The sequence below is a fragment of the Strigops habroptila genome, chromosome 7, assembly GCF_004027225.2.
Source record: "Strigops habroptila isolate Jane chromosome 7, bStrHab1.2.pri, whole genome shotgun sequence".
Lineage (NCBI taxonomy): Eukaryota > Metazoa > Chordata > Aves > Psittaciformes > Psittacidae > Strigops > Strigops habroptila.
This window is the reverse complement of record NC_044283.2, coordinates 13,778,986-13,798,064: the sequence shown is the minus strand read 5'-3', so window position 1 is coordinate 13,798,064 and position 19,079 is coordinate 13,778,986. Positions and strand designations below refer to the sequence as shown.

Here is a 19,079-nt window from a genome sequence, read left to right as displayed (position 1 = left end):
CGGAAGGAGCGGCAGCGGAAGCGGCGGCCGGAGCTGCCGCCGGGCGGCCGCGCGGGGATGGAGCAGGGAGGCGGCCGGAGCCGGTAAGCGCTGGGTTGAGCAGGGCCGGCTACTTCCCCTCCGCGCCTGTGCTGGGCCTCGTTCCGCCCGCCGCGGGATGTGTGGCGGCCGTGCCCGTGTTGTCCCGCCGCGGCGGGTAGCGCTCGGCTCGCCCTCAGCCCCGTCCCCCTCCGACCCTGCTACCGGTCCCGCCTGCGGTGTTCTGCGCCCGGCCGCGCTGCCGCCTCGTCACCTGTTCTCGGGGTGGCGCCCGCCCTCCCCTCGGTGTCTGGTCTTGTCCCCTGAGGCAAACGCTCCCGCTGTGCCCTGCTCCGTGCCGGGCCTTCAGCCAGGCACGGCAGCTTCAGCGTAAATATGTGTGTGCTGCCGGGGTTCCTCTTGCTCGGAAGCAGCTCAAGGCCACCTTGTCTGCTGGGAGAGAAGCACCTGATGGCTGGGAGAGCCTGAATTCAGGGGTTGTTAAAGTGCTGCAGGATGCTGTGAAAACAGTTATCTGGGAAACAGATGTGGTTTCTTTATTTTAAAGCCTGGTAAAAGACATGACAAGAATAGAAAAAGGTAGAGTGTAATAGCCCACCTTAACGCAGAGGATCACGGAGTAACACAGTAAATTAGAATGTGGAGTCTCTAGCACTCATGAGAATTGGAAATGAGGGCAACGACTTTCTTGTCATGTTTAATCCAACGTGGTTTTTCTGCTTCATTCATTAGTTAAAAGACTATTCTAAATTCAAATTGTCCTAATAGTTGGAATGTGCCTTTCATATTTTTAAGTGTGCAGGGGAAGAGTTTAATCTTTTCCTTGTTTTCAAAAAAAAGGATTGAATGTAAATGTGTTCTGTGGGAATGTTACTTGTCTTCCTTTTAACCTGTTCAAAGAAGTGACTTTTAAAAGAGACTTTACGTGGTATTAAAAATAACAAAAAATTGCCATGCTAACTTGTCTAATGAATAAGATCGATGTAGGAAATGTGCTTAGCTACAACATCAACAAATAGGGAATAAATAGGGCTACTACAGTGCTCTTCCTTTTCAGTTTAGAGGGTGAAGAAACAGGTTTTCCTCTACAAATGCTGTTGATTTTGTATGTATGATATGTTTTTGCCTTAGAATCTAATTCTTGTTAGAAGTTGTCTAAATTGGGGTTTTCTTGTGGTTATGGAGGTCAGTGTGTTGGCAGTGCCATTAGCATGTTTTGGCAGAAGGTGTTTGTTGTAAGAAAATCTTAATTGAAATCAATATATCCTACCTATATGGCTGCATATCTACTGGTGAGCATACTGTGACTCATCTTTAATCAGAAAAATGCCATCAAAGCACACAATCTGGGTGTAATCTGAAGTCTCTTTCCTTGGGGAGCTAAAACAAATTGTAAAAACGTTCTTAATTTTCTAAGTTAATTTTGCAATTTAATATTTAAAATTCATCCTAGCGTTTTATTTCATTGTAGGTAATTTAAGTGATTTTCTAGCATGGACACTGTTGCTAGCCATAGTTGTCATCTTCTCCAGCAGCTACATGAACAGCGCATTCAGGGTCTTCTCTGTGACTGCATGCTGGTGGTGAAAGGTGTCTGCTTCAAAGCACACAAAAATGTATTAGCTGCTTTCAGTCAATATTTCAGGTATGTGACAGAAAATTCTTCTTTTGAAAAAGTGAACTAAATGCTGTTGGCTGAGGTTTTCTCTGAGAAGAGTATTTTTTTTGTGGTAATTGCAGACTTAAGTAGCTGTTGCAGTATAAGGGGAAAGGTTAAATTTTTTTTTTCCAGAGATACATCTGTATGAAGTATTTAATCTAATTAAAAGCTGTGGCCATCATAGTTTATTTTCTCAGCGTACATAGCTAACTACTACATTGGTTTAGTTTGGCATTTTCCTGATCCTTATGGTGCCTCATATAATGGATTCTGGCACGGACCTGCATTTTGTGTTTCAGTATGAAAAAAACAACGGTTTACAAGGAGCAGAGTAGAGTACATGAGCAGAGCCAGATAAGGGATATAATTGATGTAACAATTCACATTATCTGTTTCTGGATAATGTGAATTGTTTCATCAATTACATATTCAAAATAAAATTTGACTATATAGGTTATTATTGAATCTCTATTTAGAACAGATTCTCAGAGACAACATCTGTGTTTTAAAGGTGGGCCATGAAGCCACATTACTGGTTTCTTTCCCCTCTGTATAGCCCTCATCGATCCTCCAAATTTTGGGGGATGCTGGATCTCCGAGCTTAGTGTTTTATGTTAGCTATGAGTAACCTATTAGATCCGTCAGGTTTTAGACATTGTTCCTTGAAACGTCTCTAAAGCTTGACTGCCAATTCTTACATAAGAAAATTATTTCTATGTTATAACCAGGGAGAAAAGGTTGGTTTTCCTTTGTCTCTTCTAGTGTTGTAATCCTGATGATGAAGTGAAATTACGCTTAAAGACTGAATTTTTAAAGTAGTTAAAAAGAACTAAGTCCACCATTATTATGAAAATTCAATAGGATATAAGTGACTAATTAATTTAAACTCTTGACCCAGATCATGATCCCAGTTCATTATAGTTCTGGTTTTAATTTAGACAGTCTGGTCTGGATTTATGAAAGAATTTGGTTGTGGGCACTGGCTTCACAGTAACCTCTGCATTTCTAAAGTTTAAGCCTGGTTTAAGCCTGTAAGTTGAAGCCTCGTATTTCCTTAAGATTCAGAGCTCATTGATACTATGCCCACCTTTAGCCAAAACCTAATTTGAGAGTAATCATCAAGTTCAGGGCATTTCCTAGTGCAGGAAAATGGCTACATAGGAGTGACCTGACCCCATATATTTTTATATATATATATATATCATTATTTACTGTGGGAGTGTCAGGTTGGAGACTGGAGGTGTTTTAATGGAAGGGCGGAAAGTTCCTGAATGAGGCAGAGTACGAACCCACTTAATCTAGGACTGGTTATGCATCTGAAGAACTACAACTCTGATGCTAAGAATGCTTTACATCAAATAGTGAAAAGTCTTGTGAATTCAGACACTTTAAGGATTCAACGACAATTCTGTGGGTATTGGGTGGATGGCTGTTTTAGGCTTATGTACCTGTACTCTTTATTATTCTTTTACTCATCCAGTACCAGTAAAAAAGTATGTTCTTTGGATGTGAGAGAACAGACTGAAAATAATGCCGTTCTTTTACTTACTGTTATTATCCTCTCATCTTCTTGTGGGGAAAGAATTAGTAATAAGAAGTTTAATAAGATTTACTGATAAAGTTTGATGGACAAGCTCAGTTGCCAGAAGAGAACAGTTTAGCTAACTTTGAGGTCTGTCTTCTCCTTTTTACTAGAAAGTTTCTCATGTCCTGTTTTGCTTGCCATGATGGAAGGAGAAACACCACATATACAAGTTATTGAGCAGTTTTGAGGCATTCATCTGTAAAAACACAACAATGTAGATAAGACCATATAGTGTAAATTGTTGTTTCATACAAGGCAGTCTGTTTGGGATGTATGTGTATTTTTTTATAAAAGCGTTTGTGGATTATTTGTGTTTGTGTTTGAATATTTGCCTTATTTTATCAGGACCCTTTTCCAGAATTCTTCAGGCCAGAAGAATGATGTCTTTCACTTGGACATTAAAAATGTAGGTGGCATAGGCCAGATCTTGGACTTCATGTACACCTCTCACCTGGACCTTAGCCAGGACAATGTACAGGCTATGTTGGATATTGCACAGTGTCTCCAAGTGCAAAATGTGCTGAACATTTGCCACACCTTTTTAAAATCTTCTACAGCTGTAGAGCAAACAGCCAGCATGCCTTGTAATAGTGTATTTTCACTGCAGAATACTTTGGCTGCAGATACTAGCTGTGCCAATGACAGTTATGCAACAAACCTATTACATGAATGCTCATCTGACACACAAGCTAATAAAGTCTTGACTGACCACCATTCTCAAGCATCGCAGTCTGTTAATCTTCATGCACCCTCAGGTGATGGACAGAAACAACCACAAGACTCCTTAGATGGCAACTGCACAGAACTTCCATTTAAACAACCAAATTACTATTATAAACTACGCAACTTTTACAGTAAACAGTTCTATAAACAAAATGCTTCCTCTAATCATGAGAGAGGAGCAGAACAATCTTTTTCTTACAACACATCTACAGAAATAAACACAGTAGAGAATAGTTCTTGTACTGTCAACCACTCGGAGTGTATTCTGGAGACCTCGGATCATTTACCATCAAACTTTCTGGCTCAGCCCTTGAATGAAGCTGCACCAGAGCAAGATGCAGAAAGCACACTTACACAGCCAACCAAACAGATGAGATTGAAAAAGGCAATACACCTCAAAAAGTTAAATTTTCTAAGATCTCAGAAATCTGCAGAGCAGCCGCCTGAGCCTAAAGGAGATGACAGTAGAGTAACAGGAGTAATTGAATCTATAAATGAAAGTACCATGGACATGACAAGTATAAGAGTCACTAATGAAAAAGAAGCTGAAGATTTGGCAAATTCTGAGAATTTTGACCAAACCGTTGAAGTTGAAAGATCTCAAGGTCCTTTGGAACAAGAAGGGCAATCACAGACTCTTCAGTCGCAGAGGCAATATACTTGTGAATTATGTGGGAAGGCTTTCAAACATCCAAGCAATTTGGAGCTCCATAAAAGGTCTCATACAGGTACAGTTATCAATAACTTGGTCTGCAGACCACACATTTCAATTAAAGAGGATGTCTTGCAGTATCTGTTGATTCAGAGATTCTGGTGAAGGATTTACTTTCAAAAGGTGGCTCTTTTTTTAAAAAATGAGTAATCATACAGGAATAAAGTCTGTAAGACAGAGTTTAACTGGGAGTTGTAGTAAAGATTTCTCCTTCGTATTTGATTTTAGTGTTCTTTTTCAAAGAACTTTGTGTGATATTTCAACGAAAACTTTATTTTTGTCTTGCATTTAGAAGAGGCGTTTCTAGTCAGTTTGTCAGCTGGCCCAGAAGTTCAAGTCAGATAACAGTGAAAAGTGTAAGTGGATAGAAGATGATACAAGAAGTGTTCTAGATGACCCTGGTTCTCTCTGATCATGTATTCGCTGTACAAGTGATTAGGGCTTGGTGGTCATTTCTTTTTAACCTGTAGAAATATGCTCTGTAATAATTTTATACTTTTTTCCTAGTATGAACAACTTTCATCGTGTTTACCCAGGGCAATTTGCTCGTGCAGATAAGTAGGCTGCAGAGTGAACGAAAATGTTGAATTAATTTACTTTGTCTTAAAAGCTCACAGGTAGTATTATTTTTAAACCTAGCATAGATTTATTTCTAAGGATCTTTTTATTTTAGTGAAAAACAAGACTTAGTCTAACTTTGAATTAACTAATTTGTCTGTTCAGTTTAACCAGCATGTTATATTATATTTCTACACCTTTAGATATGGGGTTTTTTTAATGTTTAAGAATTACCTTAGCTAGTGACACCGTTGGTTCCAAGTCCTTAAGACAGCATTAGTCCTGATTAAGCTGTTGAATATTTTCTGCCTTTCTTTTTCCCTGTATTAAATATACAAATACATTTCTCTGTCTTGTCAAATATCCCTTTGCATTGGTACTTTGAAAGTAAATATGAATCGCTCTTAGCAGACACTAATTTCTTTGATTAATCAATCCTTACTATTAAGAATTTATTTTTCCATGTTAATAGTAGGAAAATCTTTCCAGAACCTGAAAATAGGAACATTTTGCATCGGCTCCCTTAAGTTTTCACTTGGTACCTTTGACTATTTCTGTGTGTTCACATTACTAATACTAATTTTATTTTTTTTTTAATTTGATCTCCTGTGAAAGAGTTGCTATGTCTCTTACCTAGATCCTCTCTTTGCCTTATATTTTTTTAATCTTTTATCAGATTTGAGCTGACAACAGGTATATTTTAATATCTTAAAAATGTCAGGGAAGTAGGTGATCAGATAGAAGATTGAGCATCTAGAGAAGTCCCACCTGAGGGAGAGACTCCGAAGTCAGTAACAAGTAAGTCTGTGCTAGAGAATCTATGTGAAAGAGAGACCCCAGCTGTGAGAAACCTGTTAGAATTTTCCCTTCCTTAGACATCTCAATCATTGGAAGAGATCTGGATTTTGTGAGTTCTGGTGCCCATTAAACCACTTGGGCTTTTAGAAGTGTGTTGCCTGAGTGATAGGCTTCATTACTGTGTTTCTGAATTTGTTAAACTGTTTAAAACATGAGGTTCAAAGTGTAGTTCACCTCTTCTAATGTATTTTAACTTAAGAGTCAGGGGAGTAGTGGGTTATAGAAGAGACTGTAGCCCTTGATACAAGTGTTTTACAGATTTTTTTTTTTTTCCTTAGACACAGCATAGCCAGCAAATGCTTACAAGAGTAGGAAGTGGAAAAAGAGGAAAAGAGTAACTGTAGCTTTGCAAGGTTATTTGTGTGTTGCAATTAATTTCTTTGTTCTTGTTTGAGGTCTCTGTATTCCACACACATGCTTCCACTCTACTTAAGCTCTAGATGTTTCACATTCCACAATGCTGCCAGATATGAACTAGCTTTATACATTCTGTAAAAAACAAAAAAGTGATCCTAGGCTTGGGTTTGTTGTTGTTGCTGTGCTTCTCTACTAGTCTGACTATACACTGGATTCAGGAATTCCTTGCTGCTTTTCATACACTATGTTCTTCCAATAGTGTTCAAAAAATTCCAGACTTGAATGCTACTTAATATGCCATTAATGATGTTCTAACAGCTTGTCAGTGTTAAACTGACAAAGTTTAAGAGCATCACTTTAACAAATAATGAGCATGTCAGAAACGGGTGGCAAATTGAGGCAGGAATAAGCCTGTTTGCTTGCCTGTTATTTTTGGGTCATGGTAAATTTTTTTCAATATCCAACTAGTGCAAAAAGAGTCTTTGGAAAATTGCAGTGGATAGCGAGTAGAATGTTAATAGAGGAAGCATCTGTAGCTGAAGGAACAGGGCACATCTGTATCATTAATATTAGGTATACTGGTAGTTAAGTGATGTAAGTGTATGCTAAAAGACATTTCCATTCACCTGCCCCTTCGGAAAGCATAGCAAATTGCTGGCTAATGAATTTGATTTAAAAACATTCATTTTCTAGAAGTAAGCAAGAGTCAGCAAGCATTTAAGTGTAACAGTGCTTACTGAAAGTCTTCCAAATCTGGCTTTGCTGGAGAGGTGAAGGAAGCAAGTTACTAGAATGGACCTTTCACAGTGGTAAGACAGTTTTTAACCTACAAATAACAAGTCTTTCAGCACAAGTGCTGTGGTGGCCTGGTAAAAGCACATGTGACATTCTCTGAACACTAGGAACCACAAAAGAATTTACAGGCTAACATGGTTACATTGATGAGTTTTTTTATGTGAAGGACAGGCATAGTGTGTTCAACACAAGTCATTGTATTGGGTTATCTAGCTGTTCTAATTGTATTGCTAGTGGATATTTAAAGGAATCTCTAAACAGAGCTTATTGCATTGACTCGAAGATTGATTTTGATTTGACTGAATGTTATAATTCGGTTTTTATTAGATTGACCTGTCTGAAAAAAAGGAAGCAACTGTATCTCTTATACAGTCCTTACCTGCCCAGGAACATCCAGGGTTTTGTGGGGCTGTTGGTTGAGGTTCCCCCCCCCGCCATGTTTTTTTCTCTCTTTTTCTTTTGTTTGTTTGTTTTGGGGTTGGGTTTGTTGTTTTTTTTAATTTGGTGGGGTTTTTTAAAATATTTTCAGGAAACACCTCTCTCCAAAAAAATAAAAATCCAACCCCCAACCCTATGGAAAGAACCCTTGGCAGGATGGAATACAGCAGGAGCAGAGTTACACTGTCATGTATACACTATTGATTATGAGTATTTTCATTCTGAGCTTTGCTTGAGCAAGTTGCTGGCATTCTATGCCTTAGTGGGTTCTGCTCCTCACCATTGTGAACTCTTCAGGATCACTGCTTCTACCTTCATGCCTTTCTCCTCTGGAGCTGACACACCTGCTTTGATCCCATGACTGTGTACTTCATCTCTTCTTGTGGAGTGTTGAACAAGGATGCAACAGAAGATAGAAAACACAAACAGTCCAAATGTTCAAAAGTCAAGTCCCCTGGATGTTTTTTTAAGCACTGTCTTAATTGTAGTTCAGTTACGACTTTTCCCCAGATTTTCTCTATTGCTGTTGATCCATCCATGGTCTTTGAGAAGATTAGTTGGTTTGTGATTTAATGATGGTCATAGAATCATAGAATAATTTGGATTAGAATGGCTCTCTGGAGGTCATCCTCTGCTCAAGGCAGGTCAAAATAGATTGGGTTGTTCTGCTCATGACCTTGTGTAGTCAAATTTTGTGTATCTCTAAGAACAGATGTTCCACAATCTCTGCAGGCAACCAATTGCAGTGTTTGAGCACCCTCATGGGGTAAAGAGTTCCTTTTGCTATACCTAATCAGAATTTCTCATGATCTAACTTGTGTCTGTCACCTCTTGTCCTATCACCGTGTGCCTTTAAGAACAACCTGGTTGCATCTGTCTTCCCACTGCATGTGGAGAGCAGTAAGATTTCCTCTTGGCCTTCTCTTTTCAAGGCTCCAGATATGGCCTCACTAGTGATGGGGAGGGAAGAATGACCTTCAGTTCACTAGTTCCACTCTTACTAACATGCTGTAGGAAGCAATTAGCCTCGCTTTACCTGAGGGATGCTAGACCACTAGGAGTAATTTAGTACTTCTGCTAGAATTCATTCTTGGAATAGGCTACTTCATATATCCAGTAGTTTGGCATTTTATACAGGTGCAGAATTGTTCTCCAAAAACTAACCTGATGGGATTTTTTTAAACAAAACTGCTCTGTTTTATCTTTATCATGGCAAAAAAAAACTTCCCAACTCTTTGTACATCAGTACAATTATGAGGCTGCACACAGCCTACAACAATAGCTTTGAGAAATTAAAGCCTCCAACTCCCTCTCTCCCCCTCTAGTTATTTCAGAGTGGGTTTCTGTTCAGATAATAGTCTTTGTGTCAGCAGGAACTTGGGGTTGGTTTGGGTTTTTTTGGTGTAGGTAATTTCTGCAGAAATTGCTACTTGTGTTTTTTATCCTCCACTTCCAGTTACCTCGATGCTTTTAGACTTGTCAGAAGCCTTCCCAGTTGCCACAGATCATGCTCCCTGTTGGTTTCATTTATGTTTGTGTTGTCAGTACCAGAATTTTTAGTGGTTTACAAATTTAAAGCCCTAATGAAATGAAGCCTCAGTGCTCTTTATAGTTGAGTTATTGGTTTCTTAGGTTTTTTTTCTTTAATTGAATAAAAGCTTTCTTGAAACTTGCTGCAAGATTTCCATTCTTCATTAGTAGAAAAAGTAGATGCAGCCTCAAGTCGTCAGGCTAACAGCAAGATTGCTGTCTGTGAAGCCACATAACTCTGTATGTTTGTGCTTTAAAATCTAAGTGAGTTGCATTTAATCCTCAATCCTGAAATATGTTGAAAGAACATCACCTGTATTTGGCAGCAGGGAAGGAAAGTGAAACCTTAACACCTGGATATTGTACGTATTGCTCATAACACTTCCAAGGATGAAGGAAGAAAACTGATGTAGAGAATACTTGCTGGAAGAGTTGGCTGCAAATAGCCAGGAGATGTTCTGTAAAATCAGGAAAACTATAATTTAAAGAGTACACAGATTTTTGATTCAGCACCAAGATGAAACAGTGTAATATCTCTTTCTTTTTCTTTCTGGAAATATCTGCACTCAAAATCACAAGGGTTTACACTAATTTTGCTTCCCTGTATTATATATATCCTTTTAATGTAGTTAGACTTATGGAAAATATCTTTAGAAGTTTGTCTGTCATTGAGTTCAGTGGTATTTGAGCATTGTTACTGTTTTAAAAATTCTAGAAGATGCATAGAGATTTTTATCAACATGTATGAAAACCTGGGAACCAAGAACTAAGCAGGGAAAAAACTTACCTTTATGAAATACTGAAGAAGAGAAAAAGTGATTATAAAAAGGTATTTATCTTAGACTGACAGCTGACAGAACTGAAGTACTGTGCAGTCACATTCTGGATTGAGAATCAACTTATTTTGAAAAGCTAAAGTGGGCAGCACTAGTTTTTTACTAAAGCTGCTCGTGTGGTTTTGAGGATTCAAGAATACCAGTTTAATATGTATAAATTCAGAGTTTTGGAGCAAAATACTTGGGTTCATTATGAGATACTCATATAGCATGAGAATTTAAAGGCAAATATATATTTGCTGGAAATGGTTATGTGCCATCAGAGATATATGGTACACATTGAACAGAGAAAACAAAATCCTTCCAAATTAGTTTTTCTGCATTCCTCATTCTTTTCAAGAGTGGGGCTTTGTGTGTACAAGTGGAAAAACTGGTGCACTTCCCATAGCTTTTGTTGTTGCAGGACCTCGTCTCCTATTCTGTTCTTCCAGGAGGTTTGGTACCCCTTTCATTTGGGGGAAAAAATAAAAAGAATACCAAACAGTTTCATTCATATCAAAACTCTTTTACCTACTTGTTTTGAAAGATAAATTCTGTTTCTGAGCCAGTCTGCCCTAGAAGCTTAATTGTAAATGCTGTACTTCCCCTTGAACTTCCCTTTAAATATATGGTAAGTGCCTCTTGGGGGATATTTTTGCTCTTACATTACATGTTGTAAAAGGAAGCATACCAATTTAAAACATTTCTATTCTATTGCAACTATTAGAAGTTCTATGTTCTGTTTCTTCTCCTTTTAGGTGAGAAACCTTTTGAATGTAACATTTGTGGGAAACACTTCTCACAGGTGGGAATATTTTATATTATGGTATTTACACTTGAAAATGAAATGCATCTGTGTGTTGATTCTAAAACACTTGGGTTTATGCCTACAGATTGGACATTTTTTTCTTCAAAGACTTCACTTTAGGGATAAAATATTAATGTGTCTAATTTGAAAATGACATGTTAAATGTTTTAGATTTTTTTGTTACATTTTGTATTTTTGATTCTGTCTGCTCTCAGTAGATGTTATGTATTTTACCTTCAAATGAATATTTAACTATACAGAGCCACAACTATATTTAAAATACAGAGAACGTTCTTAGGCTGTTCTTTTGCCTTATGCTTAGGGATATGTTGTTAATAGCTTTTTTACAGTGTCTGAAAAAAATACAGGTTAGAATTTTATACAATGTTGTATTCACAGCAGTTTCATCTTCCTAAATAGCATAAATTATTAAGCAGATTTTTTTAGTCAGATAAATTTATATCCATATAATTGGGCTCAGTTTCCTTCTGTGAAGAACCGCCATCTGTCTGAAGTGACAAAACTCAGCTAGGATTTAAAAGAATATCTTGTGAAATTCCCTACTTACATACAGGGCCTCAGCTTTATCTGTCTTAATTTGCCCTCCGATGCTTGCTTCCTGTTCTGGGTACAACAGTGAATTTGTATTTCTACAAATTTGGTGCCTGGTTGTCTCATGTTTCCAAAATGTCTATTTCTTTTCTATTTTCTTGGCTGGAATATGTGTACCTAAGTTCAGGAGACACTAGACAGGTGCATATTTTTATCATAAGATTAAATAATAATTATCATTGAATAACTTTGGTCTTTCTTAATGGTCATGGTTTAAAGACTAGAATTATGTGGTCTTCGTCTACCCACCCACCAGTGCTTGCACTTCTCTTGCTCCAGTTTTGTAGTCCACCAGTGGGACAACTTTGACCCATGAATCTGATGCAGTTGCATTCTCTACTCTGTTTCTGAATATGAACATAACACTGCATCCAGTGGGCAGTAGTTTCACCATCCTTATGAAGCCATTTTGAGCAAAACTGGGTCTGTTTATTTGGCAAAGAAAGTGCATTTTCATTCGTTTTGATGGCTGACCTTCTAGTTAATTAAAAGAAAAAAGTGGGTATTTCTGAATTCCATTAAAAGCACTTATGGCAAATGGAGTGATGTTCTGTACCATTTCTGTGGGGAAAGAGGGGATAAAAAAAGCTGCACACACTCAGAGTGTATGACAGGCATGACAGACTCCTCATGCAACATGCAGTGCTTCTCTTTAATTGAAAACAAAGAAACCCCAACAAAACCAGAAATTTCTGCCTTTTTAATTAAACACTTTTAAACAACTTCCCTGTCCTTCCCATTACCTCACTTGCCCAAAGGTATAGGTAAATACATATTGAAGGACAATACCTACATGTCCAGAATATGAGCCACAGAATTCAGCTTATGTGCTGCAGTTCTTTCTCTGGTCATAAAAAGGAACTTGAATGCTTCTTAGGTGCGTGCTTTTGAATCATGCAAGTAAGATTTCACCTACCAGAAAGTAAGATGCAAGGATAATTACAATCTATTTTTTGTTTAAAAGACCATCTCTGATCTTGTTCTTGATCTTCTCAGCTTGCAGGCAGAGAAATAGTCTTATTTGAGCCTTCATGTTCTGTGCTTTTGAGACAGTGCAGTTGTGGCTGGTGGTATGTCTGTTCCTGCTGAATGAAACTGGTGTGTGTTGGAATGTGAAACAGCAAACAAAGTAAGTAGGGAAAATTGACATAGGAACTCATAGCCTGGAACAAATAACCATAAATGTGTTTGATTTTTGGAGAAAAAGGTTCCTTTTGTACTTCCAAACCTGCATCTTCCATTGCAACTAGTGCACAGGCTGTTGCTATGTGGTGCTTCTCTGGCTGGTGATCCAGTATATCATGGGGGACCACATGCATAAGTTCCATCACTTTAAAAGCATGCCAGTTACAAATGGACCGAGCCTAGCATTTCTCTCTAGTCCACAAATTTGTGAGCAGTGGTACACAACCAGTATCAGTAAGAGGATTTTTCTGAGCACTTGTTAATGCCTTCATTATGAGAAAATGACAGGCTTGCAAGAGAGAAATGGATCTACTTGTTACTCTGTAAAATGTTTTTATTCTGGCTAAAAATCCCTGTATGAGAGCTATTTCAGAATAATCGTTGCACTTCAAATTTACCCTCTACCTTTATCCAGAATAACTTTCAAATGCCTGTGATATGATTTGTTTTGTGACGTGGATAAAGGTAAAGGTTCTGTCTGTCTTACGTTTCTCTCAAATGCACCTCTGCATAGCGCAAATTGTTCTATGCTTAGTCTTCTCCTGCATCAGAAACAGGTGCCCAATGCCTCTCTTTGAATGGGGTCCAGCATTACAAAGTTTGGCCTGAGAGAGCAATGGTTCAGTCATACCGTTGTCTGAAAAACTTTACCGGGGTTTAAGCAAGCTCTCTCAGAGTTCAAATGGTGATCCATTTAATATTGTCCTCTGTGTCTGTCTCTGTGTGCCTTAGTTCTGGTATATTATAAACTGATTACAGTGATTGATCATCACAGGTAATTTATTATCTAAAAAAGTCGGAAGAATTTACTGATGGGCCGATTTTTGTTGTCTTACTGAGGCTGAGGAGGACATGATAGTTTTTGCATCCCCAGTTTTCTTTCATGATTGAAAGGACTTAATGTTCCTGTAGTGTACTTGGATAAAACCCAGTCCATTATCCATCAAAAAGAATGGAAGGGTTAAAAACTGACCATGGAAGTGTGCACAATTTACAGAACATCTGCAGCTCTTCTGTGCAGCCTAGCTGTATGTTGTGCTTTGAGAACTGGACTCTCAGTGGATTAGCCATTCAGAAGCACCAGTGGCTTTAGAAATATTAACAAATAAAGAACTTGGAATGAGGAAGGTGGTTTTGTCTAGTCATTATCTGTCTTGCCTGCTAGACTAACATGATTTTTACAGAATTGGAAGAGGAAAGATATGTAATAAAAATTAGTTACCAGTAACCCTGTTTGTTCATTTCAGTGCTTCCTGTTTTCTCTTTGTATGAGTAAATATTTATAGGTTTGGAGCCCTTGGCTTGGAGTATTTTGTGGATTGAAAAATGTTTACCCTGTTCTTTTCTTTTTAACCTCCCGGTAGGTGAATTCAGACATCCTGATGTAACAATATTTTATTTGTATGACAGGGAAAATAAGACTAACATGAACCATATTAGTAGTAAGTTTTCTTCTTCACTGCAATCTACATAGTGTAATTTTCATTTATAATTGGATCTGGTTTCAACTATAGGGCTTTCTTTTTCCTTAGCATTTGATTCCAGGTTCTTGTCAATGTATAATTGCATACATAAGCAATTTGATCTTGAAATATATGGTAGTCTTTCTTTACTAGATAAGAATGCTTGAGTTCATACATGCTTTTTAGTCTTCACTGCCTTAGAATTAGAAATAAAAAGCCAGTCTCATAGTTCCCATCATTGTCTTTTTGTCTGTATACAACAACTGGGTAACTGAATTTAAATGTTTAAATTACTGTCCCTTCAGGCAGGTAATCTCCAGACACATTTACGACGACATTCTGGTGAAAAGCCATACATTTGTGAAATCTGTGGGAAAAGGTGAGTAGAATTGTGCATCTTAGTAAAGTTAACATGATAAAACTAAGGGCCAAGAGCTCAATTTTTTTTAAAAGACGTTGTCTTTGAATGTGTGCTGTTGGGGTTAAAGTACATAAATATCTCCAAGTGTCTTGTTGCAAGTCTCAATAACAAGGTAAACATGTCACCACATATATAGTCTCTGGTCTTACTTACTTTCTTGTATATTGGTGTCTTTAGTTAAGGACATACTGTTGTGTATATTTTGAACAGTGTGAGTCACAATAAATCGTGGGTTTGTACCTTTCTGTCACATTTTTTTCTTTTTATTTGGTCATAGATTTTTTTGATTACATTTTATGGAGATTATGAAGTATGGGAAACTTGACAAATTTAAGCAAAGCATTAAATATTTTTGTCTTCGGCTTACATGGGATGGAAAATACACTAATGTAGGAGTGCATCAAATGCAGAATAAATTACTAACATTAATGGTGAAAAGGGTTTTTTGTTTGGTTGGGTTTTTTTCCCTAGCATAAATTTAATTGGACATTGCCAGACTAAAAATGTTTTTCTTAAATGCATCCTTTTATCTGTGGATCTTAATCTTTGTTCATAACATCAAGAATTCGTTATAGTTGATTTCCTCTAGATAATCTATATAGGAGAATAAGGGTCTTATAAAGACCGTAATTGGGTTTCCATATTCTGTTACAGATTTGCTGCTTCTGGTGATGTTCAGCGTCATATTATTATTCATTCTGGAGAAAAGCCTCATCTGTGTGATATCTGTGGCAGAGGTATGTAAGAACCAAAGTTTCTGCCTCTGAGGATTTTTGATTGAAATGCGAGGAGTCATTTTAATCTCAGTTTCTGCTGTATTTTTCTAGGATTCAGTAACTTCAGTAATTTAAAGGAGCACAAAAAGACCCATACAGCAGATAAAGTATTTACCTGTGATGAATGTGGGAAGTCATTCAACATGCAACGAAAATTAGTAAAGCACAGAATTAGGCATACTGGAGAGAGACCATACAGCTGTTCAGCATGTGGTAAGATTTACTGTGCATGGCTTGGTTGTGCTTGCTTTTTAAATGATAGGTAAAAGTTCCTATGTCAGCAGAATAACAATTAAACCAAAATGGTTTTAAATTGAAATACCATATTGTGAAAGCTTGTCAGAAAATCTTTCTTGAATGCTTCATAGTCTTTCATTTGGTGTATTAAACTCCTTTAGCTGTTATAAATAAATTCAAAAGTGAATTTCAGTTGAAGAATACAGAAAGGAAATAAGAGGAATTAACACTGTACATGTATATGCTGCTGCAAAACTGATTTATTTTCAGTATAGTACTTTCTGATGCAAATCTAGGTTTGGCATCGCTTGGATATCTTTGGTTTTGGTCTTGTTTTTTTTTCTTCTTGGTTCCCCCCCCCCCCCAATTGATTTAACTGCATTCAACCATAGAGTTTGATAATAACAATGTTTTGCTACTTTACATCAACATCTGGAATAAAATCAAAACTTGACCAATGCTTCATACCAGAGAACACCCACGTTCAAAACCTGCTAGATACGTCATACTTCCAGGTGGTCTGAAAATGGCTCTTTGATGAGTGATTCATCCTTGTATAACAGTTCTCAGAAATTGCATTGTCTGTCCTTACCTCATACCTTGCTGAGCATCCTGCTTACTACTTACTTTTCTGCCCTTAAGCTATTTTGGTATAATTTCACTTATGTTCTGAGGAATCTGCTTTGGCGGAGGGTGGCTCCTCCAGATAATGTCCAGTTGCAGTATGTTTTATTTGTAATGTCTTGAGGCACAACAAAAGCTAATATTACCAGAAGGTCTTGCATCAGAAGGAGGAAATAGAGACATGCAGGATATAAAAGTATAAACAAACAGTTGTGTTGCTGTCATTAAAATAGGCTTATTTTCATCGTCTTGTAGTGGTCTTTGATTATTTTTCATTTTAGCCAGGTCATCTTGTACTGAGAAGGCAAAAATGGTGCAAAAAGGGTCTGATCAAGCATTAAGAATTTTGCATTCACATTATGCAAAAAACCCACATGTATCATTCCAGTAATTTGTAATCTTACTGTTTAATGGCTTTTCTGAAGAGGAATCCTGGCAGTAGAATAAAAAGCATGATTCCAAAAATGGAGACTGCCGTTTTACTGAGCTTTTAGATAATACAGTTCATTTTAGTTGGTATCTCTTCATACAAAATAATCTTTAGCCTGGGTAAAATGAGAAAAAAACACAAGTAGGTACCAGCTTATTTCCACTGTCCTAAAGAATGTGAGGTGTCTGAATCATATAGCAGTTCTGGAAATTGATGCTCTCTGGTTCTTGTTCTTCTACACTTTGCCTTGCTTCAGCCTCAGTTTTCTTTGTAGTATGGTAATTGAGCTTATTTGAGCCTGTGGTTCTTAAAATAGGCAAACAGTTGAACATTTTATTGCATTTCAGTATTTACAGCAACAAAAAATTACAGATTTGACCCATTCTCTGGCTAGAATATAAAAGAAACGGACTGCTGCATTATGTTAGCTCAGAGTTAAGAAAACAGCTAACTTTGTCAGCACTTTAAGAATAGTTCCTTAGTAATGAACAAGCCATTACTTTCTGTGGTGCAGTTCTTGCTGGAAAAATATATATAGAGGCTTATCAAGGATACTGTTTTTCCAGACAGACAAATTAAATTACTTATTTTTAATTTTTTTTTTTTCCCCTCCATGAAGATTAATACAAACTGAGAGCACTCACAGCTTTCAGATACTAATGGATTTTCCCATCTCTAGAGAGAAAAACTAAAGCACTGGTAAACGCAGGGTAGAAAATCAGATCAAGAAGAAGAAATAAGTTATTGTAAAAATACATGGAACTTGTTTGAACCAGCTCTAGACAAATGAAGTGCCATGACTGAGACAGGCCGTACTTATCACTTGATATTTTCTCTAATTAAAACATGTCTATGCACTGATGTAAACAAAATATTAATCCATCACTTCTGTCTTGTAGGGAAATGTTTTGCAGGCTCTGGTGACCTGCGTAGACATGTGAGGACTCACACAGGAGAAAAACCCTATACCTGTGAAACCTGTAACAAGTGCTTCACGCGCTCTGCTGTTCTGCGGCGGCACAAGAAGATGCATTGTAAAGCCACTGATGAGGGTCCAAACGCACTAGATGAATTTACTCAAGGGATTGAAACGTCTGACCTTGACAAGTCTCAAAGCTCTGACTCTTTCGGCCAAGAAATGTCTGTTACATTATTACCAGTGTCTGTTAAATTTCCCATTCGTCCAGCTGCAAATTCCACTGAATTTGATAGTTCTGCGGATTCTTACTGTAAGCTGCGATCAATGATTCCACACCATGACTCAGCAAACCAACAGAAACTGAATGTGGATTCTGCTAAACTCCCAAAGGCTCAGCCACAGCAAACTCCTCCACCACCATATAGTTACACAGATGTAGATGTATCTTCTGCAGAAGAACCCTTACAGTCTGATAATATTCCCATGATTCGTTCCTCTATGGTTAGCTTGGACAGTCATTGTAATGACCCACTAGGCAGTCGAACACCATCTGCTGTGTACAAGAATAATGAAGGACCATTCTTCTCCAGCATGACGCTCTGGGGTTTAGCTATGAAGACCTTGCAGAATGAAAGTGAACTGGAACAATGAGGGCTCAGGTGACTGCATCAAAACTTCTGAAACTTCTGAGAAGCATTTCATGCTAAAATGATCGCGATTGCACTGCAGCATTGAGAGACCAGGGCTAGTTTTTAAGCCAACTGGCTTGGATACTGGTAGAAATCAAGATACACATGCCCAAAACCCAGCGTTGGCTGCCTTTATGCTGCTTCTTGGCACAGTTTGGGGGACCTTTGTTCTGTGACTGTACTGTGTAGCCCATGTGTTGCCATGATTTACTAAAATTTGCTATTTGATAAATTTACCATTTGACTTGGTATTTTTCACCTGATAATGGAGGAAAGGATGGCCCAATGCCTGATGTCATGATGTGGGTGCAATTGCAAGCATGGTCATCAGAGTTGTGTAAGGGTGTAGATATGAGAAGAGGAAAGTACTTACCAAATCCCTAGTGAACCTGAGTTTCAGTAGTAGCTTTCTAACTGGTAGTGTCATTGGTTTACATGACTTGAGTATTGTGATATTAAATGTAAATGTTAAATACCTGACAATATTTGTGATAGTGCAAAGTAACTGTATATCTAGAAACTTTATTTTTTTACAATAAAAGCTTTTTTTTGTTTGTTTTTTAGTATTTTATAAACTATTTTGCACAGGAGATTATTTGTACAAGGATCAGCTGACCAAGATCAGGAAATGTGAATAAAGGGAAGTTGTTTTACATTGTATCTTAATTGCTCAATGTGTTTCATCTTTTTATGAAAGATTTTCAGTAACATAATTCCATCTATTCCAGCTATCTTTACAATGCTAATGGGGATACCACTGCAACAAGAGCTGCACTATAAGTTCAATCAATACACCAGTATATTGCATTTCAATTAATTAGTGATCAGCAATGGCTAATTAATGG

The 19,079-nt window shown here is 37.6% G+C and overlaps 1 protein-coding gene across 1 annotated transcript; it reads left to right on the top strand.

Annotated features, from left to right (window-relative positions):
* The first annotated feature begins 6 nt into the window (after positions 1-6).
* ZBTB49 (zinc finger and BTB domain containing 49) lies at positions 7-18,897 on the top strand. Its single transcript, XM_030492941.1, has 8 exons — positions 7-83; positions 1,511-1,684; positions 3,630-4,735; positions 10,829-10,875; positions 14,444-14,517; positions 15,214-15,296; positions 15,387-15,548; positions 17,526-18,897. The coding sequence occupies exons 2-8, from the start codon at positions 1,533-1,535 to the stop codon at positions 18,194-18,196; spliced, it is 2,295 nt and encodes a 764-aa protein (XP_030348801.1). The 5' UTR covers positions 7-83; positions 1,511-1,532; the 3' UTR covers positions 18,197-18,897.
* Positions 18,898-19,079: the final 182 nt, after the last annotated feature.

What these genes read in the sequence shown, in the direction of transcription:
- ZBTB49 (XM_030492941.1), top strand. Translation starts at nt 1,533, where the DNA reads ATGGACACTGTTGCTAGCCATAGTTGTCATCTTCTCCAGCAGCTACAT. An exon ending in CCATAAAAGGTCTCATACAG is followed by an intron (nt 4,736 to 10,828) that starts GTACAGTTATCA and finishes TTCTCCTTTTAG; the next exon opens with GTGAGAAACCTTTTGAATGT. An exon ending in GTGTGATATCTGTGGCAGAG is followed by an intron (nt 15,297 to 15,386) that starts GTATGTAAGAAC and finishes GTATTTTTCTAG; the next exon opens with GATTCAGTAACTTCAGTAAT.